Source organism: Pinus tabuliformis, chromosome 4_2, assembly GCF_031772625.1.
Source record: "Pinus tabuliformis cultivar Carrire ecotype Pingquan chromosome 4_2, CPIR1, whole genome shotgun sequence".
Taxonomy (NCBI): domain Eukaryota; kingdom Viridiplantae; phylum Streptophyta; class Pinopsida; order Pinales; family Pinaceae; genus Pinus; species Pinus tabuliformis.
Genome location: NC_142304.1, coordinates 485,387,418 through 485,411,737, shown reverse-complemented (window position 1 = coordinate 485,411,737; position 24,320 = coordinate 485,387,418). Strand labels below are relative to the sequence as shown.

Here is a 24,320-nt window from a genome sequence, read left to right as displayed (position 1 = left end):
GTTAAGTGAAATAGGGACTACTCCTATTGAAGCAATTGATATGGTGCGAGTCATAAGGTATTTAAAATTTTTTTGAGCAAATGGAAGAGGGTAGATGGCCTAAGGTTGTCAATAATGATAGATTGTGCAAGAGCAAAAAAAGATGGATGCAACAAAATAAAAAATGGTTTAGTAAATGAGGTATTTGTTTGAACGTGTGTCCCATAAACAACAAAGAGATAAAAGCTTTTGTTATGGAAAAGTTGCACAAGTGTACTTGGGATAAGGAGCTAGGAAGAAAGAAAAAATACTATATTGAAGTGTTTAATCCCACTCATAGTCATCAACCAAAAGCATACATAGAGACAAATATTTCTTGGAGAGGCAAAATTCTTATTGCTCAGTTAAGGACAAATTCTCATCAACTCCGTTGTGAAAAAGGGTGCTAGAAAAGGCCAAAAGAAGTGTGGGAGGAAAGAGTATGCATTTTTTGTTCTTCCGGAAAAGTGGAAACAAAAAGACATTTCATTTTAGAATGTGAGGCCTTCAAAGACAACATGGAAAGTTTTGCAGATATGCTAACTGCTAGCTCTTGGGATAGTCTATGTAGCGAGGGGTTTGTCAAGAAGCTCGGAGCATTTATTTTGAAGCTTCAGAGAAAAAGCGCTGAATACATCAAGCAAATGAAGAAGCTATCTCTGCCATAGGCTAAAATAATTTATTTATTTCTTATTTATTAGATTACTTGAAATTTTTTATTAGTTTATTATTTTTAATTTTTAATTTGTCAATTCTAATTATTAATTCCTTTATTTTAAATTGTTTTCCTTACCTTTGACGACTATTTTACAATTTTATGATTTTTTCCCAAATGTTACATAAGTGGATTATTTGATATTTACGCTTCCAACATTTAGCTTGTTTATCATTCAATATTTTCGAGTGCGTATTGATGAGTGGGGGTCCACCCTAAGGTATTAATTCTATACACAGTTGGATCCAATTTTTTTTTTTAAATATGAATGGTTGTGGAAATCTTCATTCTATTATATATATATGTAAAAAATAAATTAAATTTAAAATTTAAAATAACTTATAATGTAACAACTGTCCACTTATCTATATTAACAATTTTTTTTTTTTTACAATAATATTTTGTTTTTCTAAATAACTATAAGAATAGTGTTTTTGTTTGATAAGAACTTTTTTTTTCCAAAACTAAAAACTTGCCCTTAGAAACTACCAATTAATAATTACAAGCAACATATAGCATGGCTTTTCTTAATAACATTAATGAATCAATCTACTTTACATTTACAAGAATAAGTTTTCCACTATTTAACTAAAATAAAAATAAAGTCTAAGCGCCTTCGAATTTAAGCATATAAAGCTTTGTGCCTTGGGAGGGCAGGAGAGCGGCGTGCAACCATAAGTTAAACCTGTACACTTACTGCAAAATACATAGTTTCTGGCCAATTGAAAAATTGGAAAATATCATCAGATAAATCTCAAATAGTTCGTGGAAAATTGAAAATTTATTATAAAACAACTCTCCAGAGAGATCACACACAAAATGATATGCGATAATATATAATAAAAATCCAACACAACAAATCTATTCCAACTGGAGAATTTATTTAATGAAAGGTGAACGAAATCTAATTTTTACTGTCGACGTATGGCCGGGACTCGTTCATGACAATAGCGGTTCCAATGAAAGCGGAGACGTCCAGAATGGGTCAACATTTCTGACAGTAGTAAGCATAGGGTTTGGGTTAGAATTTGTTATTTTTAATATGTTAATCAAATTTCAAAATATTTCCAAAATCTAAAATCTAAAATCTAATTAAATTTCACACAATTAAAATAATCGAATTACTGTGATTACTTCACCTTCTCTCTCCAGAGGATCAAACCGCCACTGGAGACATAGCGAGGGCAAATGAGAAGGGCACCTCGCCCATAACCCGACGGTTTGCGCTTCTGTGCGCCTCGCACAGGCGGGGTAAGTAGATACCTGCACAAATTATAATTAACTCAATCACCGGTTAACACAAGTAAGATTCATAAATAAATATTTTCATAGTTATATGCAAAAATCATTTATCACAAGACTATTTATTATTCTTGTGATTTTCATAGAAAAAAGAGTTGAATAAAAGAAATAATCTATTTTATAACCTATTTTTAATTTCCTAAGAATTAAAATATATTTTTTTAAATATTTCATTTAAATGAAACAGGAATATAAATACTAAATATGAAATGTTAATTAATATAATCACCTTCCCCTGCAGCAAGATTGAAGTAGAGGTCTACTATGTTGGGGCAGTTGTTGTAGCAGCGAGGAGAGCATAATTTCCTGACAAAACCACCTTCCATCAGAGCATCACTGGACATCCCCACTGTCATCCTCTCCGAGCCACAAGCATTGGTGCATTTTACTGTTTCGATCCATTCAGTAATTTCGTCCGCAATAACCTCAGATGACTGCATAATTGCAAATTCAGTTTCACAATAATATCAAAGGAATTATGAGAACCATCACATATAAAATAGCAATACACAGAAATCAAAACAATCACATATAAAATAGTAAGGGCATAATTCACCATTTATTCTGGAAAATTTCAATCACGAAAAAATCTGGAATAATAAATATATTATTATTTTTCATTTAAATAAGTCAAATTTATTTATTAATATTAAGTAATTTTTTATTGCTTAAAATTGGAGTATGTTTTAAAACTATTTTTGTTTAGTTAAGAGTTGTTTTTTTGGAGATAAGTAAATAGGTTAACAGTTCAAGAACCAGAAAAAATTAACAGGAGTGAAAGCCTGTCCAGGTTATTCCATTCTAGATAACCTGATTTTCCTTTAATAATAGTGATGAGCCAACCTGTATTCACTAATAACAATTAGAAATAACTATCATTACTATTAATTTAACAACTAAATTAAAATAGATTTTCTATTAATAAAAACACTCTAAAAAATAAAAAAATTAAAAATTATTAAAATAAAAAATCCCAAATTACATGTAAAATTATAATTATATAATTATAGAAAACATACCAGCAGTGTCTAAGTATAATCATAAAAAGATTGGACAAAGGCATTAGTGAAACATCCCTCCGGCAGTGGCTCTGTGATTATGGAATGAGGCTCAAGCATACAAATGGTACATATGAATAAATGTTTTATCATTTTATAAAGATTTTTTTAAGCAATTTTAATTAATTTATGTTTTAATTTAAATATAATGATACAACTCTAGGTGAAATCACTAATTTTTATTTTTTATTTGAAGTGTATAAATAAATCAAAATTAATTTTGAAAAAAAAACCAAAATTACGTTAATATATTAGGAATACTTATTTTATATAAAATTAATTATTCAATTTTCTTGTTTTTTAATAGGTTTTAAACAATATTTTATAAAAAATATACTTAAATATTATTATTATTATTTTTAATATATATATATATATATATATATATATATATATATATATATATACGAAGTTATTATTATTTTTTGTTATTTGAAATGCATAAATTGATTCAAAATCTTGGAAACTTTGTTACATAATTTACAATTCAAATCTCTCATTCAAATCATTTTTTCCTTCTAGATTTTGAATAAAAATTATATAAGACATATGGGTGAAAGATTAGTTCTCATCAAAATTTTATAATTATGATACAATTATTTTGTAATAATTTTTTTTAATTAATTATTTTTTCTGCATTTGAATAAAAATTATAAAAGAGATATTTATACAAAAATATTTTTCATCAAAATTTTATGATACACTTATGGTGAAATCACTATTTTTAAAATCTATTTTTAAAATCTTGGGCAATTATTTTTTTTGTTTTAAATGCATAAATAAATACAAAAAATTAAAAAGTCTACTAAAACTCTCCATTTATAAAAATTTGAATATGTATCATTTTGTTATTTTTTCCTTGGACTTTGAATAAGACTCCCCAACAAAATAAGAAGTAGCAAAAACTCAAAACATTTAACATAACCTATAAATATACAATGATTAGGAAAAAAATATAAACCCAATAAAAACATGGCGGACACATAATATAACCAAAAGAATAAGAAAAACTGCAGTCTGTATACTGTCAAATGGTCAGATTGATTACAATCTGACCAGTCAATTAACCATGAATAAAGTTTCTCAATAAGACGAAACCAGTCAATTACATGAAGATTTGAATGTGCAACATAATTTAAATAGCTTTCATAAAAACCACCCATTCCATGAATGTAGATTTTTGTATAGCTAAAATAATTTGAATAGCTTGCATAAAAACCAAAACCAAAACCATTCAATCCATGACTGTAAATTGTAAATTACTGTAGCGGTAACATAATTTGAATAGTTTACATAAAAGAAATTTGCCATGCGAATATTTTGTAATTTCCCTTATATATTAAATTCTAACTCACTTGGCAATCGTACTGCACATCTCCGTTGCTCAAGATGGACTTCTCAAGCACACAACGTGTTCCAGAAGTCGACACCGAAAACGCACAAACCTCCCTATGCAGCTTCTCACATACCATGGCACCTGAGATTTTGGTTAATCATTAAATACTTGATACTTGATACATGATCAGATCACAAAACCATTGACCATTAAGCCAGTACCAGCTTCTCAAAGGTCATGCCCACAATAAAATCAAATCAAGAAAGTGCCCGTACATACCGTAAACACCTTGGAGACTTGGAACAAAAATAAAGGCCCAGAATGTCCAGAGAAGCCTCTTGTTAAAAGCCATTTTGTACGCTTCTGTGTCACCACTCTCTTTTTTCTGTAATTTAACGAAAATCTATGTAGGTACCAGCTAATGATGGAAGCAATAGCGGCAAGTGGATATGTTACTGGGAGAGCGGAGCAGGTGCGTGACTAATGCCTCTGCACCTCTGCCATTAGTTCTTAACCGTTCTGTTTGTATACATAGGGGAGAAGAAAGGACGTTAAACTGCCGATCGCGTGGAGAACTATCAAAGGGCTAGCAAATTTGGCGAGGCGAGGCCTAGTTTTATCGGAATGGGCCATGGGTAAAATGGAGGCGGTTGGAAACATCGCCCATATATAATATTTGAGTGGCCAACAATATATATGGAGTTATTATCTTATTAATGGAAAGGGCCGTATATGTCACTTGTCGGAAACATCGCTTGTCAGAAATATCAGCTGTATATAATATTTTAGCCGCTAATAACATAGCGATAATATATGTCACTTGTCTGGTAATGTATTTGGTTAAATTAGATTAATAATATATATTATTTAATTTATTAATAAAACAATAATTGTATTTATTAGTTGTTTTTTAATTCATTAATAATGAAACAATAACTATGTATTGATATATTTATACGATATATTGGTTACGGAACAACTCATTTCATTAACGAAATGATATTTTAACATTAAAAAAACTAAAAATAATCTATAAAATCATTATTTTCCTGCTTTTCCACCTTCTGCAAACAACTAGCTCCATATATATATGGGTTGCAGGTAGCCCCGTGCCGTAGGCCGAGTGGCTTGAGGGTTAATCTAATCAGAACCCATTCGGGAAATGGAGGTGTTTGGAAACATCGCCGTTATATAATATAGTGAGTGTAATTGTTGAGGAAACTACCAAAGTTCCCTTTGAAAGGGGAATTTAACTAAAGTCAATTTAGCTTCCTGCTTAATTAGGGTTTAAATGGAAGCTCTATAATATCAACAGCAAATTTAATGCTGCCGTTGGACTGTAACTTAATGCTGCAGTTTGACTGTAACATGTGAAAGGGAGTTTATGTTTAATGATAAATTTTAAGTTTATTGATATTTTAAAACTTTAATAATGAAAAGGAAATTTGGAAATAATGGTTAATTATTATTCTTTTAAAAATAAATAATTTGAAATTAAAAGTTTTAAAAAATAATTATAAAATAATACTAATAATATATAATATATAATAATATCAAGCGTTAATTTAATTGCAATAATTGAAAATGAAGTTGAAATTTTATGATGAATTTCATATCTCAATGATAGTATTAGATTTTAATAAGGAAAAAGAAGTTTTGGCTTATTAGGTAAGGACATTTAATTTTTATAAAAAATCTAATTTCGTGTTATTTTTTCTTCCTATTTAAGTTTAAATGATTAATATTCATAATGAAATAATTTAAAGGAAATTTATAGTCGCTGATAAATTCCAAATTTCAATAATAGTAGCTAATTTTAGTAATGGAAATTGCCTATGAAGCTTCCTTTTTACTGGGTTACTGGGAGCATTTAACTTGGAATCAATTTAGCTTCAGGTTTATTAATAGTTTAAAATAATACAAGTGTCATTCTAATTATACTTTAATAATACAAGTGTCATTCTAATTGTACTTTGAGTGTTGTATAGTAAAGTAAGAATTAAAAGCGAATTTATAATTTAATATAAATTTTAAATTCCAATGATAATAATGGGAGAAGTTTGTGAATAATTTTGTAGCAATTGTTTAATTGATAAGAGAAATTCAAAATCAATTTAGCTTTATATTTAATAAGGGTTTAATATGTAGTTATATAATTATATCAATTGTTAATTTGATTGCTTATAATTGTTTTGAGTATTGGATTGTAATAATTTCAAAGAGTGTTTATTAGAAAATAATAAAAATAAGCCAAACATTATTTATTCATAATTTATGTAAAAGAGAATTGAATGGTCCATTTAAAAAAAAAATTATTTTTTTTGAAAAACAAGTTTATATGAATATTTATTAATTTTCAATAAAGTGTTATTTATGAGTTAAAGATTCTATGATGTGAATATCACAATGTGTTATTTGAGTGGATGTTCACAATGTGTTATTTCAATCAATGTTTAGAGCAAACAAGTGTGACTTGTATAGTTGGTCATTTCTTTCCATTTATATTTACAATTATTTTTAGTCTTATTTCCTGTAAATATTTTTTTTTTTTTTGTTGAGCATTTATTTTTATGATCACTTGGATTCTGTGATTCTTACCTCTCCCTTTTCTTTAGCTTTTTATTATTAGTCCTATTTCTTGTAAATATTTTTTTTTGTTTGTTGAGCATTTATTTTTATGATCACTTGGATTATGTCATTCTTACCTCTCCTTTTTTATTTAGCTTTTTATTATTAATCTTCTTTTATATCTATCTTTTGAGATCTATCTATTTAATCATTCTACTTTATGTCTCTAGTTAATCTTAATTTTTAAATAATTTTTAGATTATATATATATGTGTGTGTGTGTGTGTTTTTGTCAAAAATGTTTTTTTTTTCAACTAGTTTGTTTGAAAATAAGTATAATTTGTTTGATAAATGATATTGATATCATGAAAATGAAGTTTTTTATATGATGAGGTTATTATCTCTTTTACAAATTAATTTTTAATATTAAAAAAATATGAATATGTAATGAAAAACAAATTTATTATATCACTAGAATTATTTTAAACCAATATTTATTATATTAAAAATAAATTATTATATTTTATAATTGAAAAAATTATAATATAATATAATTATTAATTAATTATAAAAATTAATATTTATTATTAAAATAAAATTTGATTTTATATATATATTCCTTTCCTAACCATTTTATATAAATATAAATTAATTTATTTTAATTTTAATGGTTAAAATATTTTTTTTATTAAAATTTCTAATTTTAAAAACTTAAAAACTGTTTATGCCTCATATGTTTATAAGGAAACAAAGTAATTTATCAAAAAATATCTTAATAAGAAAGTAAAACCAACTCTATATGTAGAAAGTAAAACCAACTATGTTTCATATAGAACCATTGGTATGTCTAGAAATAAGTTTAAATTTTATGAAGGACATTAAAAATGAGAATTAGATGTAAATAAAAAAATATTTAAATGAGTCTAGTGTTGCGCATAATCATGATAAGAGCTTCTTACAATGATCAAATCATTTTTCAATTAACATTGAAATTGATAAAAAAATTCCATCTAACATTCAAACAATTAAAATATTGAAGTTTAACAACTATAACTTAGATTTACAAAAAATTTTACCATTTTTTTTAAATATAACAAAAATTTCTATAACTAGACAATTCCTCCAACTAATTAAACTACAGCTATATAACCACTGCTGTATTGACGGACAAAATGGCCATCAAATTTCAACCAGCGTAATGCCGTCCGCAAAAGGAAATTAATAATATTGTACGAGTTGCGTCTCAAATCCGCAACGTCATCAGGTCATGGGTAAGTAGATTTTGGGTATATTTATTTTAGATGGCAATATATATAGTTATTGGTTTATTAATTTTAAATGGCCAAGAATATATATATGTAGCTACGGTTTATTAATTATTAATCAGTAAAAAATTAATTAATGAAATAATAAGCAATAATATGCAGCTATGATTTATTATGGGAAAGATTTTTTAACATATATATTAAGAAAAATTAATACATTTTAAATATTTAATTATTAATTATCTAAAATAAAAATTATTTATATATAAGGTAGGGTTTTCATAAATTTAATTTGATTATTAATAATTTTTAGGTAGATGGTAGGAATTCAATTTCTATGAAATATTCTAGATTAATAGTATTTAGAAATAAAAAATTGAGATTTATATCCAAAATAGTCATGTTTTTTTCCCTTTTATTTAAATTGATTAATTTAAAAGAAATGACATATCAACAATTATCATATAAACTCCAAAGTAAAGTGAGAATAAATATTTATAATGAAGTATCTAGTGACATGTTTTTTTTATAATTGAGATTAAAAAATTTGTTTATATTTATTGTTGAAGCTACATCATGGTGATGTCTAAGAATAATTCTGTTTATATTTATTGTTGAAGCTACATCATGGTGATGTCGAAGAATAACACCGGAATAGTGTGGGGAATTGAACTTGTGACTTAATATCTAGGAGCGTCATAACAACTCACCATATCACCATCTATCCAAGACCCCATGGACAATTGATGATAATTGAAAATAAAATTATAATTTAGTTAATTTCTATGGTTTTTTTAATCTTAGAAATATAAGTATTTGATGTTTATTATGGATTGAGACCTATTGACCTTTACTATCCATTTATTTTATATGGTTGTAATTGTTGTAATGTAGATTATGTTTATGAAGAATTGGTTGTTAAATTATGAATGTTTTTCTTAGGGATTGAAATAGTTATGTAAGCAAGGTGAGTTGAAATAGTTGTGTAAGCAAGGTCATTCATATCTAGGTCTAGATGCAAGTCTAGAGAGAGTTTGGAAAAACAACATGCACTTACATGTATCTGGTCAGAAAAAGGTATCTAAATTAAATGAGAAATGTATCTAAATTAAATGTTAAATCAACTTAGCTTCATAAACATAAATTCCCATATTGGAGAGGTATATGTGTGTGAGAGACATCATGATATAAGAATTATTAGAGAAAATAAAATAAAATGATTAATAATATTTACCCTATTAATATTAGTTGAATATAATTCATGGTTACAATATTGATTGTGATTAATGTGATTATTCTTTTGTTTGATCATAGTTAGTTATTGCATAGAGATATTTAATGGTTTTGATTGATTTGGTTATTTATTTTAAAGTTTTATAAAGATTAAACGTAGTCATAATTTCCATGTGTTATGCCAAGATGGTAGAGTTTTTCTTTTTCCAACGAAAAAAATGTAATTTTATCTTGAAAAGGAAACAAAATTACATTTTGCATATGCTTATAAGCATTCAGAAAAGGCGGCGTAAATGAAGTTGAAGAGAAACAAAAACTAGAGAGAAAACAAAAATGCAATAGTGAAGATCAAGTAATGTAGAAATCACTTATCTTCCCTTTCTTTTCTTTATTTCTCTAGACTTGTGGCCATTGGACATTAGATTTGGGACCAACTAGTATCAAAGTCATATCACTCATGGATGTCTCTAGAGGATGTTCTTTATCCGAATCCTAGATTTATTAAACATAGACACGCTTTGTTCCCACCATTCCATCTTCTATGTGTGTCACTTTTGTCTGATGTTCTGATTCTTGGATTGCTACTAAATCTTCCATGTTCTGATTGATGATAACATTGTCATTCTTATCTTAAATGCCCCCATCTTCTTTGGCTAGAGTCTTCATGGTTTCTTCTTCTTCTTCTAGAGAGGTGTGTATCTAAAACTTGTCATCCTTTTGGCTTATGTGCCCACCTCTTTTTATTTTTTGGATTCCTTTTTTCCTATGGGCATGTGTTTTGCAAATGACTTGTTTGGAAGCATGTTTGAAATCTAAATGTCATGTTCTCGTAATCTAAAACTTGGGCCCACTGAAAGTTTTGTGGTTCAGTTGAATGCCTCAATACTTATTGTGGAAAAAGTAAATAGAATTTTCTCTATTCTTTCTAGGTCCATATCTTTGAATCTACCCCAAGTATTTCCATTATTCTCTAGGAACTTATGGTGATAGAAAGGAAGAGAGAGATTTGGAAGTCTCACCCAAATTGGCATTGTAGAGACCACTATATTTATGACATCAAATTATGGGAACCATGGTTAATAAAAAGCCCAATTTTACCCCAAAACCATGATCCATCATTCTAGACATTCTCGAGGTGTTTTAGAGTATCGAATTGAACATTGAAAAAAACTTTGGCACATAAATAAATGTCATAGTTGGGTGTCCAAGAAGAAAAAACACACTGATGTAATGCTTCAGATTTAGGCCAAAAGCCATTAAGTCTACAAATGACAGCCTTTGAATTGATGGTAGAAAAGAGAAAATTTAGCTTTGGAAGATTAACTTCCATGGATAAAACTTGTTCCATTTGATCTACAATGTAGGGTCCTGGACTGTTTTGAATCTAATTTGTTGGGATATAAATTTTCCCTTTCATCGCATCCTTGAAAGTGACAGTTCGTAGAGCTCCTCCATGTTTTAGGACTATGGTTGAGTTCCTTTTGACACTGCAATTCGTTTAATTTGTATGTATGCCCCATTTATTCTCTAAAAGCTACTTTAAAGTGTTGACAAAGTCTGTGCAACTTGTCTAGAGGGTATATGGCTTCCCACTGATATTCTTGATAAAAATATGGAATGTATTCTAATCCAACTCTTCATGAAAGGCATACTGCTTATGCCATGAAGAGCGTATGAGTGACAATTGAGGAGAAGGCACCCATTTGAGCACATGGTATGTAAAATTCATCGACACCAACACCCATATGACATAATCGATAGTAGAAATCAAGATAGAGGAAAATGGGACTTGAAATATGTTCTTCTTAGGCATAATTATTGCACCCTCTTCAAATAAACCAATGACCATTCAACACAAACATTTTTTGGATTCTTTTTCAAAATTCGGTACTTGACTAAATGCATAAAACAAAGAAAGAAATGTGGAAATCTTGCTATAACATGCCTTCTGGTGCTCATGAACATAAAAAATAGGCCACAATAGGGGAAAGGTTGTTTTAGGCAGGCATGGATATTTTCATCCATTTATCACCTCACAAAAGAAAGCAGGGGATTGCATCTATGCACCATGGCTCATCCACGAAGCCAGAGACGACCCTAAGGCCACAACCATAGATGAGCGAGGATCACAACAAGAAAAACGCTAGAAACCAATGTGAACTCCATCTATTCCCAATTCAACTTGTGTTTCTTAATCTTGCAATTCTCCAAAATGGTAGAGTTACTATACCATAGGACACATTCAAACTATACCAATGAACACATAATGTAAGAGTGGGAAAGAATTTGATCTTTGTCTCAAAATACGTGAGCAATAATGTTGAAGTGCTAATGTTGGAATTTGGGACTAAAATGAAATAAAAAGTTACTATAAAAAACTAGAACCCAATTTGTGATGTTGCAAAATTGGAAATTGTATGTAAGGGAGTTGGTGGACAATGAAAAGGACATGGTTATTTCATAGAAATTCTTGATTAACTATGAATATATTTAATTTTGATAGTTTCATTTCACTGGTGAGCATGTAATTTTAAATGTGTATATTTATTTATTTAAATTGCAAATTTTCCTAATGATCAAGGTTGTCCTACACCTCCTTCATGGGAAAATGACATCACATGCAGTAACTTGAATGATATTTTTGGATAGTACGAATGGTCACATACATATATTATAGTAATTCACTTTGATATCATCATCTATCAATCAATGATGATAATGCTCATTACATCAAAATCTAGCACCTTAGTGCAAATCCTCACTAGGTGATTTAGATAAAGTGCATCAAGGAGAGTGTCACCTTTATCACATAATTAACTACTCCCCTTTTTTTATTGATGGACACAATCCAATAGAAGGGAGGATTTCCTAGTAGGTATTAGGGATTAAATAACACAATAAACTTAAGTTAAGTGCCCTCTAAGGGTTGTACATTGATTTTCCACCAAAGGATAAAGATATGAATTTAGAGTTTAAGGTGGATTTACGAGTAATTTTCATATTTGTGTTCAAAGATTCCTATAATTTCCATATAGACTTAGGTTAACTAATATAGGCTCAAGGTAGGTTCCCGAACACACATAACTAAGAAATTATACTTGGATATCATTAATTAGATTGAAAAACTACAAATTGTAGCAATATAATAGTTTATGATAGCATAAAATGTATCCTTTAAAATTATCATAATGAACAATAAAATGAAGGCTAAAATTATGAGTAAACAAGGGAATAAATTACAACAATTTTTTGCAGTTAGAAAGGTTTATAAAAACCCTTATACATTAGATGTTAATGCTAATTAATGGCTATAAAACACACTTAAAATGATATTTTCTCTTTTTGAATGTACTGCAAACCATACATAACCCTAAGACAATACCATAAAATATATCAAATACTGGGAAATAAATGATTTTGTGTTGTTTAACCCTAATTATGCTGATAATCAGTTTGATTTCAAAATAGACCTTCGAGAATTTTAATTTAATTATCAATAATTATTAGGTGGATGGTAGATATTTAACCTACATGGAATATGCCAAAATATGTTTAGTAGTTGTCAGAGATCAAGGATTAAGATTCATCTCCAAGTCAGTTATGTCATTTTAATTAATTAATTAAAGAAAATGTCATACCAATATGTGTCATATTGGGCATAAAGTATTGATTAGACATGGTATTATAACAACACTCATTTACAAATTAAGAATTTCCATGGAAAAGTTGGGCTGTATCTCTATGGTTAATAGTATTGTTACATGCTTTTTAAAATGCATATATGTTTAACTCATATATTAATCATCTTTATAAATAATAATAATAATAATAATAATCTAAAATAAAGTTATTTTATGTTCAACTTTTATGATTTTTTTAATCTTGGAAATGAGATAATATTTCAGTGTTTACTAGCCATTTAATTTATACAGTTGTTCTAGTTTAGCATAAAACAATAAAAAGTTATTTTATAAGTATAATTAATTTCCACAATAGAGATAGGACTAGTGTCTTTCTCAATTTAGGGCTAATGGATTCTAGGAATAAACAAAGTTGAAGAATTTGGAATAGAAACAAGACTAAAAATATAACTAGGGTATGTGCATTCAATTATCCTAGGGCTTTGAATAAAGACTCTCAATTTCTACAAATGAATAAGGGAAGCAACCCGCTTACTACTTTCACAAGATTTTGGAAGAAGGGATTGTTTAATAATGATCATGGAAAAAATACTATGCCCTTGTATTTAATCCATGATATTTCATCCATCCGATAAAACACTAACCAAGATAAAAAGATATCTTTTACTAGATTAATATACATTCATCCAAGACTTCACCATAAATAATGTTATGATCTAGATATATAAAAAAAAAAGTACACACCATGTATATCAATGTGAGCATAGAGTATAAATGCTAGATAATTAAGAGTGATAAGTTACACAATAACTCCTTAGATAATAGGAGAACCATTTCCAAATGCCTATGATTTCTATATATACCTACCACACATTGCACATTTGGCCCGTTACTTATTTGGTTGATCACATTACATATATATTTAGACATTACATGTGCATTTATCCCTATATATGCCCCACCTTGGGTTCATATCATATACATTTAATGCCACATATGCCTCCATTAGCATCATTTCAAATCATCCATTAAAAAGGATCAAATCCACATCAATAAAGTCCCCAAAAAATTCACTCAATTAGTGCTCCATAACAAACTAGAGAGAGAAAAAAACTAATCCAAGTGATATGTATCCAAGTTCACAATGATTCCAAGTGAAAAGAGTGCTCCCCTATTTATACTAGGGTAACTAAGCACATTTCCTTGCTTAGGCTACTAAAATCCCCTAAAATGGCATTAGTCCATGACACAAGGTGGATAGGTCATCAAAACAACTCTCAACATAGATTTAAGGATGAAAATAAAATGCTAAAACATGAAAAAACTCCTAAAAAATACTACAAGTGTGAGTGAAAAGGCCTTTAAAGGGTGATGCCATCTCCAAAAGACATGTTTATCCTCAAATGGTTCAATGAACTATCAAACCGACATGTCTCTGAGTCTAAGGGTCATTTATTGTCATCAAATGGTGCCTCCTGAGGCCCAAAATCATATATTCAAGCCCCATCTCGAGGACAAAGTAACACATCATCTCCAAGAGGCAATGTCCTAGAGCAAACATGCAATATCAAAGGTGACTAAGGTGGAGAAAGGTATCTGGAGTTGTCCAAGTCATAATCAAGCCTAATACTCATTATTAAGTGTCCAACATCCACTAATGAAATGTGGGTATCATCACTGACATCTTCCAAAATATCATGTGAAAGTATGGCATCATCAAGCACAACTCAACACATCAATTTAGATTAATTCATCATTTATACAAAATTCAATGAAATGTAGAAGTGAACAATATTCAATACATAAGTGACATAACTAGATCACATTAGGTATCTTCTTCTGACTTTACACAAGCTTGTAACTTTATATAAGTTTCCAAATATAGATAGGGAAGAATTATCAACTACCCCTATTAGGTGCTTCCAATCTCCAAGGAGGTAACAATTTCTAGATTAAGACTTTAATCACTAGGTGAGAGTGATGCATTAAGGTCATGGAGTGGGCTTCATAAGTGGTGCCATAATCTTATGCTAGGTTATTTTTCCTTATGTGTATGATTTAGATTTATTAAAGCATGGGGAATTTTCTAACATCATGATGAAGTGACATTGTATTATGTGACATATTTATATGTTGCATTTATGTTACGCATGAACCTCACCAATATATCATTTTCATTTTATAACCTTAATAACATATGTAGTTTTGACCATCTTAAGGTTCATAGAGACCCTAGTGTAGTACCACCTCTTACAGGATGTATGCCATTTGATATTACCATTATTATTTCACCAAATGAATTGGTAGACCCATCCATTAAAGGAGTTGAGTTGAGGGATGTGATGGTTATTGCAATGTACATTCAGTTGCAGTATCTAAGGAAATATATATACCAGCACTTGTTTCAACACAACCTTATGTGCAATAGGTGGAGTTTGGTGTACTTCAAATTCCTCCCCTTGAGGATTTATTACAACAAATTTGGAGGATCTAATATGTATTTTTTTAGTTGCATAAGAGATATAAGCCACAACCTAGAGGTGAGGTATAGCTTATTACAATTATTTATCTGTATTACTTACTAATTAATAATGAGAATACACACAGGATCATGCATCAAGTAATCCATTATTTCTATTACATGTAGATATCTTCATTTCTTGATGATATTGAATTTATTATAGGGGATTCTCATCAATTACAACATATGCAGTAGAGGCAATTAATATATTGTTGAATTTTGAAAGTTTTAGTACAAATTTTAGATGTACTTAAAAATTTACAATTGGTTATTCCATTTTAAGTTTTTTCATATGCTTCCCATTCAAACTATATAGGGTGAAGAAAAAGTTTTTTTTTAAAGGTCATGATCCTAAACCTTAGTCCAAAATTGCACACATAGTCAACCCCACAAAGATAGGCACTAAATATTAGTTTATAGCGAATATAGTACAATATGGGAAACAATGATCAAATCCAAGTTATACATTAATTTTTGAAACAATAATTATTATGTACTTATTGCTTGATTATTTATACAAAATGTGATCATATGAAAGTTTAGTTAGAAGATATTTTATGTATCATGGTTATGTGGATACATGTCTGGACATGATGATGATGATGATGATGATGGTTAACGTCCACTGAGACCAAATTGGTCTATCGGACCTACAATTTTCTTAATTTTTACTTGTCTGGCTCCTCGTCTTTCTTGGCGAGACTGGTGTTGTAGCTTTCTTTCTTTTCTCTACGGTCTTCCAACTTCCTTTGTCTTGCATCTCCTTCATCTCTTCTGGTTCTTGGGACATTGGTGTCTTAGCTTCGCGATCTATAGTCGGAGAAGTTTGGTTTAGGAGATCTGCTTTGCTGTTAAATGAAGATTTATTTTCTGCGGTATTCAAATCCTCATAACTGTTGATTTGTTGGAGCGGGCTTTCTCCTTGCTTGCTTTGAGAGTTGTTTCCTTCTTCCTTGATTTCTTGTGACTCAGAGTTTTCTCTAGAATATTCTTCTTTGATGACAGTGTAGTGTTCTTTTTGTGCTCCTTCCCACCATGTAGATCTGTGGTGGTTTTTTCTAGTAAAATTTTTCTCAGAGGCTTTTGGGCAATTTTTGGCTAGATGCCCCGTCTCAAAGCACGATCGACATCTGAAGAGGACACTTTCATAATCAAGCTTCTGGTTCCACACATAGTCTTTACTTGTTAGGTTTATTTCAGCTGGGAATCCGGCACTGAAATCCATTTCCACACAGATGCGTGCATAGGTGGTTCTGGCATATTCCTCTGTTTCTGGGCACCTGCAGTAAAATTTCCCAATTGCATTTCCGATGGCTTTTAGCGAGGAGAGATTCCAGAGATGCAAGGGCAGGCTTGGCAATCTCACCCAAACTGGTGCTGAGGTTATCACTACTGTAGAGGGATCGAATGATGGGTTCCATGGCTTCATGAATAGGCCTGATTTTTCCCAAAACCAAGGGCCAGAATCTAGAATACATTGTCTGCTTTCAGGATTTTCAAAATCTACTATAAAGAAACCTCTAGCACAGGGGTAGATATTAATTTCATCAGAAATGATAGGCTTCCATACCTCCGAGATCCAATTGTGGAGTGTTATCAGCCGCGGCCAAAAACCATTGAACCGGCAAATTAGGGCACTTTCGGAGAACTTCAAAGCTTCATCGAGTGAGTCCTGGACCACTTGGATAGTGGGCGCTGGGGCTTCACTCACGATATGGGCAGGAGATTGTCCTCCAGAGGCGGATGAGCCACCAGTTATTTTTGCGAAGCTCGGAGCCATATTTTACGCAGATCTGCACCAGATCTATACCGCAGATCTATACCGAAAGCTAATGAATGAGGAGTACGTGCCTCATGGAGCGACCATATTTACTTTACTGCATTTAGATCTCGATATTTACTTCAAAATATCAAAATAAAAGAGACGCATCCATGGTGGACATTTTCCGTTCGACAGCGCTTAAAACGGCAGTGGATGATCTTGAGTTCACTTTGAGCCTGTGATGTAAGTTCCAGTGATGAAACCCTAGCAAGCTCCGGAACCGCGACTGATCGCCTGAGAAAGACGAGGTATTTAAAGATTTTATGGCCTGAGAACCAGTTGGAAACCCTCTGAGGGCTATAATTGATTGAGATCGAGGAGTGATCTCGCATGCGCTCTGAGCCCGTGATTTAAGTTCCAGTGATGAAACCCTAGCAAGCTCTGGAACCGCCACTGATCGCCTGCGAAAGACGAGGTATTTATAGATTTTACGGCCTGAGAACCGGTTGGAAGCCCTCTAACGGCTGCAATTGATGGAAATCAAAGAGAAAATGAGGAAGATGCGGAAGAAAAATTGGATGTCGAAACAGCTCGAGCTATGGAGGTATTTGTGTATATCCGAAAGACCAAAGCCGTAGAAATCCGAACGTATATATAACCGAGACAGTTCAAATTAGAATGCGAGACCGCACCGAGGATATAGACCCATCAAGGATCCCATATGTCACATAAATATGAATTTATACAAATATGTGTCTAAAGTTTGATATTGAAAATTTCATTTATTTTTTTGGCATTAAGGGAATTTTGAGGTCTAAAATGGGTCTCCTAAGGAAAATAATAAAATAATAGTTAAAATAATAAAATAAAATACATGAATTTTTTAAGAAAAAAAATCTTTTTAATTGTTTTTTCAACTGATCTCATTTTAGGTTCAATCAAATTTCAAGTGTAGACACTCATTGGATGCGGAATTAAATTCTACATCCAAAGAGTACCGAATTTGCATATTTATGAGTATATACACATCGAAATTAATTAAAAATACATGAAAATGTGCTTAACACATTTTAAACTCTTATGTACAGTGGTAAGTCTTTGGATGCAGAACTTGATTTTGTATCCAATGTGTGTCTACAATTGAACTTTGAGTGAACCTACATGGAGATAAGTTGAAAATAGAATAAAAAATTAGTTTTCTTCTTTTCCCTCCAAAATATTTTCCCCTAAGGATGACATCACTATCTTAAATCTTATTGGTTCTTTCAAATTTACTTTTTTTAAATACAAATTTTTTCACAGTCATTTTTGACCTCAAAATTCCCCTAATAATACATATACTTTTTAATAATTATTTGATCTCATATTTCTATGCACGAGAATGGATGTTCATAATGTCACAATCATAAACAAGTTTATGGATGTTCATAATGTCTATGATAGTAACATGGGTTTGTAGACTCAAATACCCTAATATGCATAATAAGTGATGTAATACATAGCTAAAATGTGAAGCACTATTAGTATAAATTTTGTATAAAAAATTAAAAGTAATTTTAATTTCTAATTTCTTAAGTAGTTATGGCTTTTTTTGGAGTGACATGAATGTCAACAGCCATCTAGGTGATAGGGTGCAATAGTAGTGGCAATCTAAATTTGCAATTTTTTGTGTTCTAATCTATATGCATTCATGTTTAATCATATTTGTATTATTTATCCCTTATGTTTAACTTTTTCCTAATTAAAAAAACATATCCTATGACTTTCACATGGCAATGGTTTAAAAATAATAAATTAACAAGACAATAAAGAGTATTCACATTCCATGTTGAAAGTATTATAATAAAAAAATATGTTGCATATAGGACGTGTGAACTCATTTCATATAAATTTCTTAGTCATTTTTCATAATTTCTCATTTACTTCAATATTGTGAAACATGATAACTTATAATGGTTCTATATTAAAGTAATTCCTTTATTTCTTTAAATTTTGATGCAGGAACATTCAGCTCAACATCATTATTGTATTCCAGTAGGCATAAGGGGTCTTGTGTTTCAAGGAAGTTGGTTTCCAAAGTATTGAATTAATGTAATTATTTAATGTTTTGAGTGATTTTAATATAGGAATCAATTGAATATTGTGAGGCATAATTGTAAATGTTCTCAAATGTAGGAGAACATGAGAGATTTAGGATAGTTGAGTGATGAGAGGATTGAGAATTGATTGTAAAATCCAGATTAGGAATTAGTTCATGATTTTGTGGATTTGAGAGAATTCTTAGGGATGAAAAAAAGATTTTAGGATTTTGTTGAGAAGCTTATGGATCAAAACCAAGAATTAGTTTTAGAATCCCTTTTGTATAAATGTAAGCCTAAAAGGCAAAGATAGAGGTTAGAAATAGAGAGGTTAAATAGAGAGAGAGAGAGTTCAATATTTAGTTGTGTTTGTAAGCCTATGGGAAGATAATGAACATAGGCCATTAATTAGATGATCAGGCCAAGGAGAGACAGAGAGTCTCATCATGTAATTGTTGTTATTATATATAGAGATTCAATTCCAAGTTGTATAAGTGTGTCGTTGAGTATCGAATGGTGAATGAATGAATGAATTAGCATATCCTGTGTAACAGAAAGTTGCAGGTGGAGTTCGACGATTATACGAAGAAGAACATGATGAGGAGGATCATAATGGATCATTGAATCCATTAGAAAGATCAAGGGATCAAAATCTTGAAGAAACCCGAAACCATAGTGGAACATTGAAGAAATAGCATAAAATCATAAGTAAAGAAAAGAGCGGAGAAGTGAAGAGTTGATGTACAACAACCATTGGATCTGGAAGATCAACGGTCAGGATTAAATTGCAAGGGTGAAACAATTGGGATCGCATTGCAATACATGAAAGGGAGAATCAGTCTTGAGTGAAGTGCGATTGTGATCTGTGATATGTAGCCAGACTCGAAACTTATCAAGTGTAACCTATAACCCCATCGAGTCCATAAGTCATGTCAAATCGGAAATTTTAAGAGGAAGAGGTTAGGTGTGAAGGACGGTGCGATAGCCGATAGCTGATAACGATAAGCGCTGATCGGAGATCATAGGTCGGGCATTTCAGATATTGGAGATTGGAGTAGCGCAGCGGAAGGTTTAATATAGAGGGGTGGACCCGACGATAAATATGAATGCGGGTATATAGATTTTGAGATCCACTTATGTGTTTCAGAGCGGGATTTCAATGTATTTCCTTTATATTCATTTAAAGTGTTGTGCCGAGTCTTTTAAGGCTTAAGCATTATTTAAATGCTTCTGATAATCACATATCGGAGTTGGAGGGGTGATAAGAGCATATATGTGGTATGACCAAGGCAACTGCGATGAGCGATTGTGATACAGGAAATTATTGGGAAATGTGCAAAGGCTAAGGATTGGCGGAAAAGGTATGCTACGTATGTTTATTAGTGTATTTCTATTATAAAGCGTTATAATAGAAATAAGGCACGATAAGAAGGTTTTAGGAGTTAATCATATATAACTAATGTTAAAGAGTGGGAAGTGATATATGTGCGGCCATAGGATTTACAAAGATTTATGAGGATGTATTAAAGCACCGATATAAAGGATTGGAAGGGTTTAGACTTTGGGTTAGTCTATTAATATGTTTCTGCACGAGTTCTAATTAAGGGGGTCTTAACCCATTATTCAGTTATAATGTATCTTTGACTGTATGGTCATATTAATTGCCGGGAAAATGGTTTACGCATAAGTCTATATGCATACTGTGGGTAAATCAAGTGTAACCCTGTGTCATTTGGTATCAGAGCTAAACAAAGAAATTATGTGTGGAAGTTTCTCTGGAAGAATTTAGAACAGAGATATGTGGAAAGATGTGTATGAAGGCAAGGGAGATTAGATTCTAATCTGACAGTTAAGCGACTAGAGTAAATTTGGGAGATTGCAGGAACATAAAGAATCCATAGCGATGTTTTGGAGAATGGAGATTCATTCGAATCTGAATAGTGAATGGAGACTACTTGTGAAACCATGCAGGTATTGTTTTCTTTAACTCTAATTTGAGTTTTTCTGAATAAAGAAATAGATTGAAGATTGATAGTTGCAGCTAATGAAGTATCTCAGCAAAAGAAGATCAAGCCTTAAGAAGTAGTAATGGAAGAATCTGTTAATGATTTCTGAGTGGAATACAACTCAACAAAGGAGAAATTGTTGCTAATAGCTAAGCTTTTCCAAGATAAAGTCGTGATATTGGAAGAAAGAATCAGATTCTAAATTTGATTGATGGTAGTTGAATATTGAGAATTTGTGCATTGGAAGCATGAAGATCTGCTGAAACAGATTTGCAGGAGTGGTGAGATCCTGAAGGTAGGTGAAGGTATGAAAATTTGTCTAATGATTAGCAGATATTGAATGAATGAATTTTAGAGTAGGATTACAGTAGTTAAATTGTAAGAGGGACTTTGTAAGCTCTTGAAGTAACAGAGTTTGAAGATACAACTGAAGGCTAGTGGAAAGAACAGTCCATTCAAAAGTGCAGGTGAATGGGAGGACAAGATCAGACAGAGATCTTAAAGGTGAGGTGATATGTTCTTATTTTAATTTGAATTGAAGATTGGAGAGTTGTGGTTTTTATATTGATGCACAGGTAGAAACAAAGGAAGGTGAGAAGATTGCAGCAACCTAGAGTGAGGAGTGCTCAATTGGTTCCAAAGGAAAGAACCAGAGAAATGCCAACAGACTGAGCTCAGAGGAGAGAAGCTTAGTGAGGCAAATGTAGCAAGAAGGAGACTTGTTACTGTAGGGTATTGTTGCAGCTCACAAAGGAAATTCCACAAAGGATGTGGGTAGAATTGCTAAGGGAGTAAAGGAAGCTAGTAAGAGTTTCTAAGTGAAAGCAAAAATGTGGCAGAACCTTGAGGAATTCCAATAGAGAATCGATAAAGAGAAAAATTATGTTCTTGAGAAGGTGCAGATGAGTTGAAGCCTAGAGGGAGTAGAGAAAAGTGCTCAAAGGAGGTTCCAGATATAGAGAACCAATTGCTTGCCAAAAGACCAAGTACAGAGGATAGCTTAGTGAGGTAGGTGGCAGCAAGGCAGACTTGTTGTTATAGAGGCTTTAGTGTAGCTCATAGTGAGTGAGTGATGAACTCATAGAGATGGAGAGGATGATGACTAGTGATAGTCATAACAGAGGTTCTGAAAGAAACCACAGCCAAGGAAAAAAGGAAGGAGATGCCAAGGCAAATGGAATATAGAGACAATTAAGTAAAGAAGAATATGAGAGGGAGAAGGCTGAGATAGCAGTTCATCTTGAAGTATTAATGGAAATGTTGTAGAGAAATGAAGCAGGCCAGAAATATGTTTATGTCATGAGAAAGAAAGTGAAATGGCAGAGGCTACAAGAGAAGAGGGAACAACAGGTGAATATGCAGATATTAAAGGCGCTAAGGGATCTTGAACAGGTTATAGATGTCAAATTTAAGATAGAGAAGCTCGAAAGAGTTGAGCTACAACAAAAGGGAGATGTTAAAGAAGATGTTGAAGATTCGATATGTGAACCAGAACGTGGACCATTACTTTTTGAAAGTGATGAAGAGCCAGAGGAGTTGAATCATATGAATGATTCAAAGCATCTAGAAGACTTGATGACTGAAGCATCAAATGAGGCGGAAAGGTCTTGTATTTTTAAAATTAATGATTTCTGTATGATTGCAAGTTTGGAAAAAGATAGGCAGTCTTTTAAAGTTGTCAGAAACATGAAAGAATACCTTCTAGAAGATGAAAGTTTTGAAGTAGAATATGACAAGGAGGCTGGAAAAGAATCAGTTCACTATAGTGGACAAGTGCTGAAAGACATCATTGAAACAAAGATGAGAAGGAGAGACTAGCTGACAGTCTCAAGAGTTCTTTGAGTTTGAATCAGCATACTAATATGCTGACAAAAGAAGAGAGATCCAAGCAATATACTAAAGTGTTGCCAAAGGAAGAAGAGGTACATAAGCCTTATATTTTTTATTATGATGATTGTCTTATAATTGAAGATTTTGTTACAGAAACTGGAACATATTTGGTACAGGAGGACAACCAAATAAAAGAAGAAGAGGAAGAACATCTCCTGAAGAATGTTAAGAAAGATTTAGCAGAGGAAGAAGAACCATGTGATGATGGGTCAATAACAAATGAAGAAATAGTAGATTGTGTAAGATTTCCAAAGTTTACTCCAAGTAAATCATTGAGTTATATAAAGAGTTAGACTTTCAAAGTAGGAAGTTAGAAGAGCAGAGGATAAGTGTTTAGGATAAATTGCTGAATAAGGATGACAAAGAAGTTGTCATAAATAATAATCAAGAAAAAGTTGACAAGTGTAGAAAACAGAAGTAAGAAACTGTTCTGAAAGCCAATGTAGCAGCAGCTGAAAAGGTGCAAGCTAACAATAAAGAAGAAGGTAAGGATGAAAAGGAGGCAATCAAGGTAAATGAAGAACAAGAAAGGAGGAGAGTTCATCAATCAAGATATGAAGGAAATTAGCAAACTGAGGATATACTGGACATAGAAATTGAATTTATAAGAAGGTTAATGATGAAAGTGTCTCAGAGGAAGACAACAATAAGAAAGGAGAGGAGTAACAACAAGAGGAAGACAACAACATACTATGAAAGTAGGGTAAGTGGAGTATTGTAGCGCAAGGTATGGAGACTTGGAGAACAACAATAGACAACAACAGTAATAGAACAATGGACAACCAAAGACATGTTACAAAATAAAGTCTAGGATCTAGGAGGAAACAATTATCCAGACTTATGACCAGGAGGTCATAAATTTTCTTAATTGGGGAGTATGATGCAGAAGCATTCAACTCAAAATCATTATTGTATTCTAGTTGACAT

The 24,320-nt window shown here is 31.2% G+C and overlaps 1 protein-coding gene across 2 annotated transcripts; it reads right to left on the bottom strand.

Moving 5' to 3' along the window:
* Nucleotides 1-1,457: 1,457 nt before the first annotated feature.
* Nucleotides 1,458-5,072, bottom strand: LOC149170076 (uncharacterized). Of its 2 annotated transcripts, none has more exons than XM_089427237.1 (5): nucleotides 4,709-5,072; nucleotides 4,449-4,570; nucleotides 2,265-2,469; nucleotides 1,868-1,996; nucleotides 1,458-1,727 (listed from the first exon to the last, which is right to left on the bottom strand). In XM_089427237.1, the coding sequence occupies exons 1-4, from the start codon at nucleotides 4,779-4,781 to the stop codon at nucleotides 1,890-1,892; spliced, it is 507 nt and encodes a 168-aa protein (XP_089283363.1). In that variant the 5' UTR covers nucleotides 4,782-5,072; the 3' UTR covers nucleotides 1,458-1,727; nucleotides 1,868-1,889. The 2 variants fall into 2 exon arrangements, with proteins under 2 accessions (XP_089283363.1, XP_089283364.1); XM_089427238.1 differs by having other exon boundaries at nucleotides 1,460-1,727; nucleotides 1,873-1,996.
* Nucleotides 5,073-24,320: the final 19,248 nt, after the last annotated feature.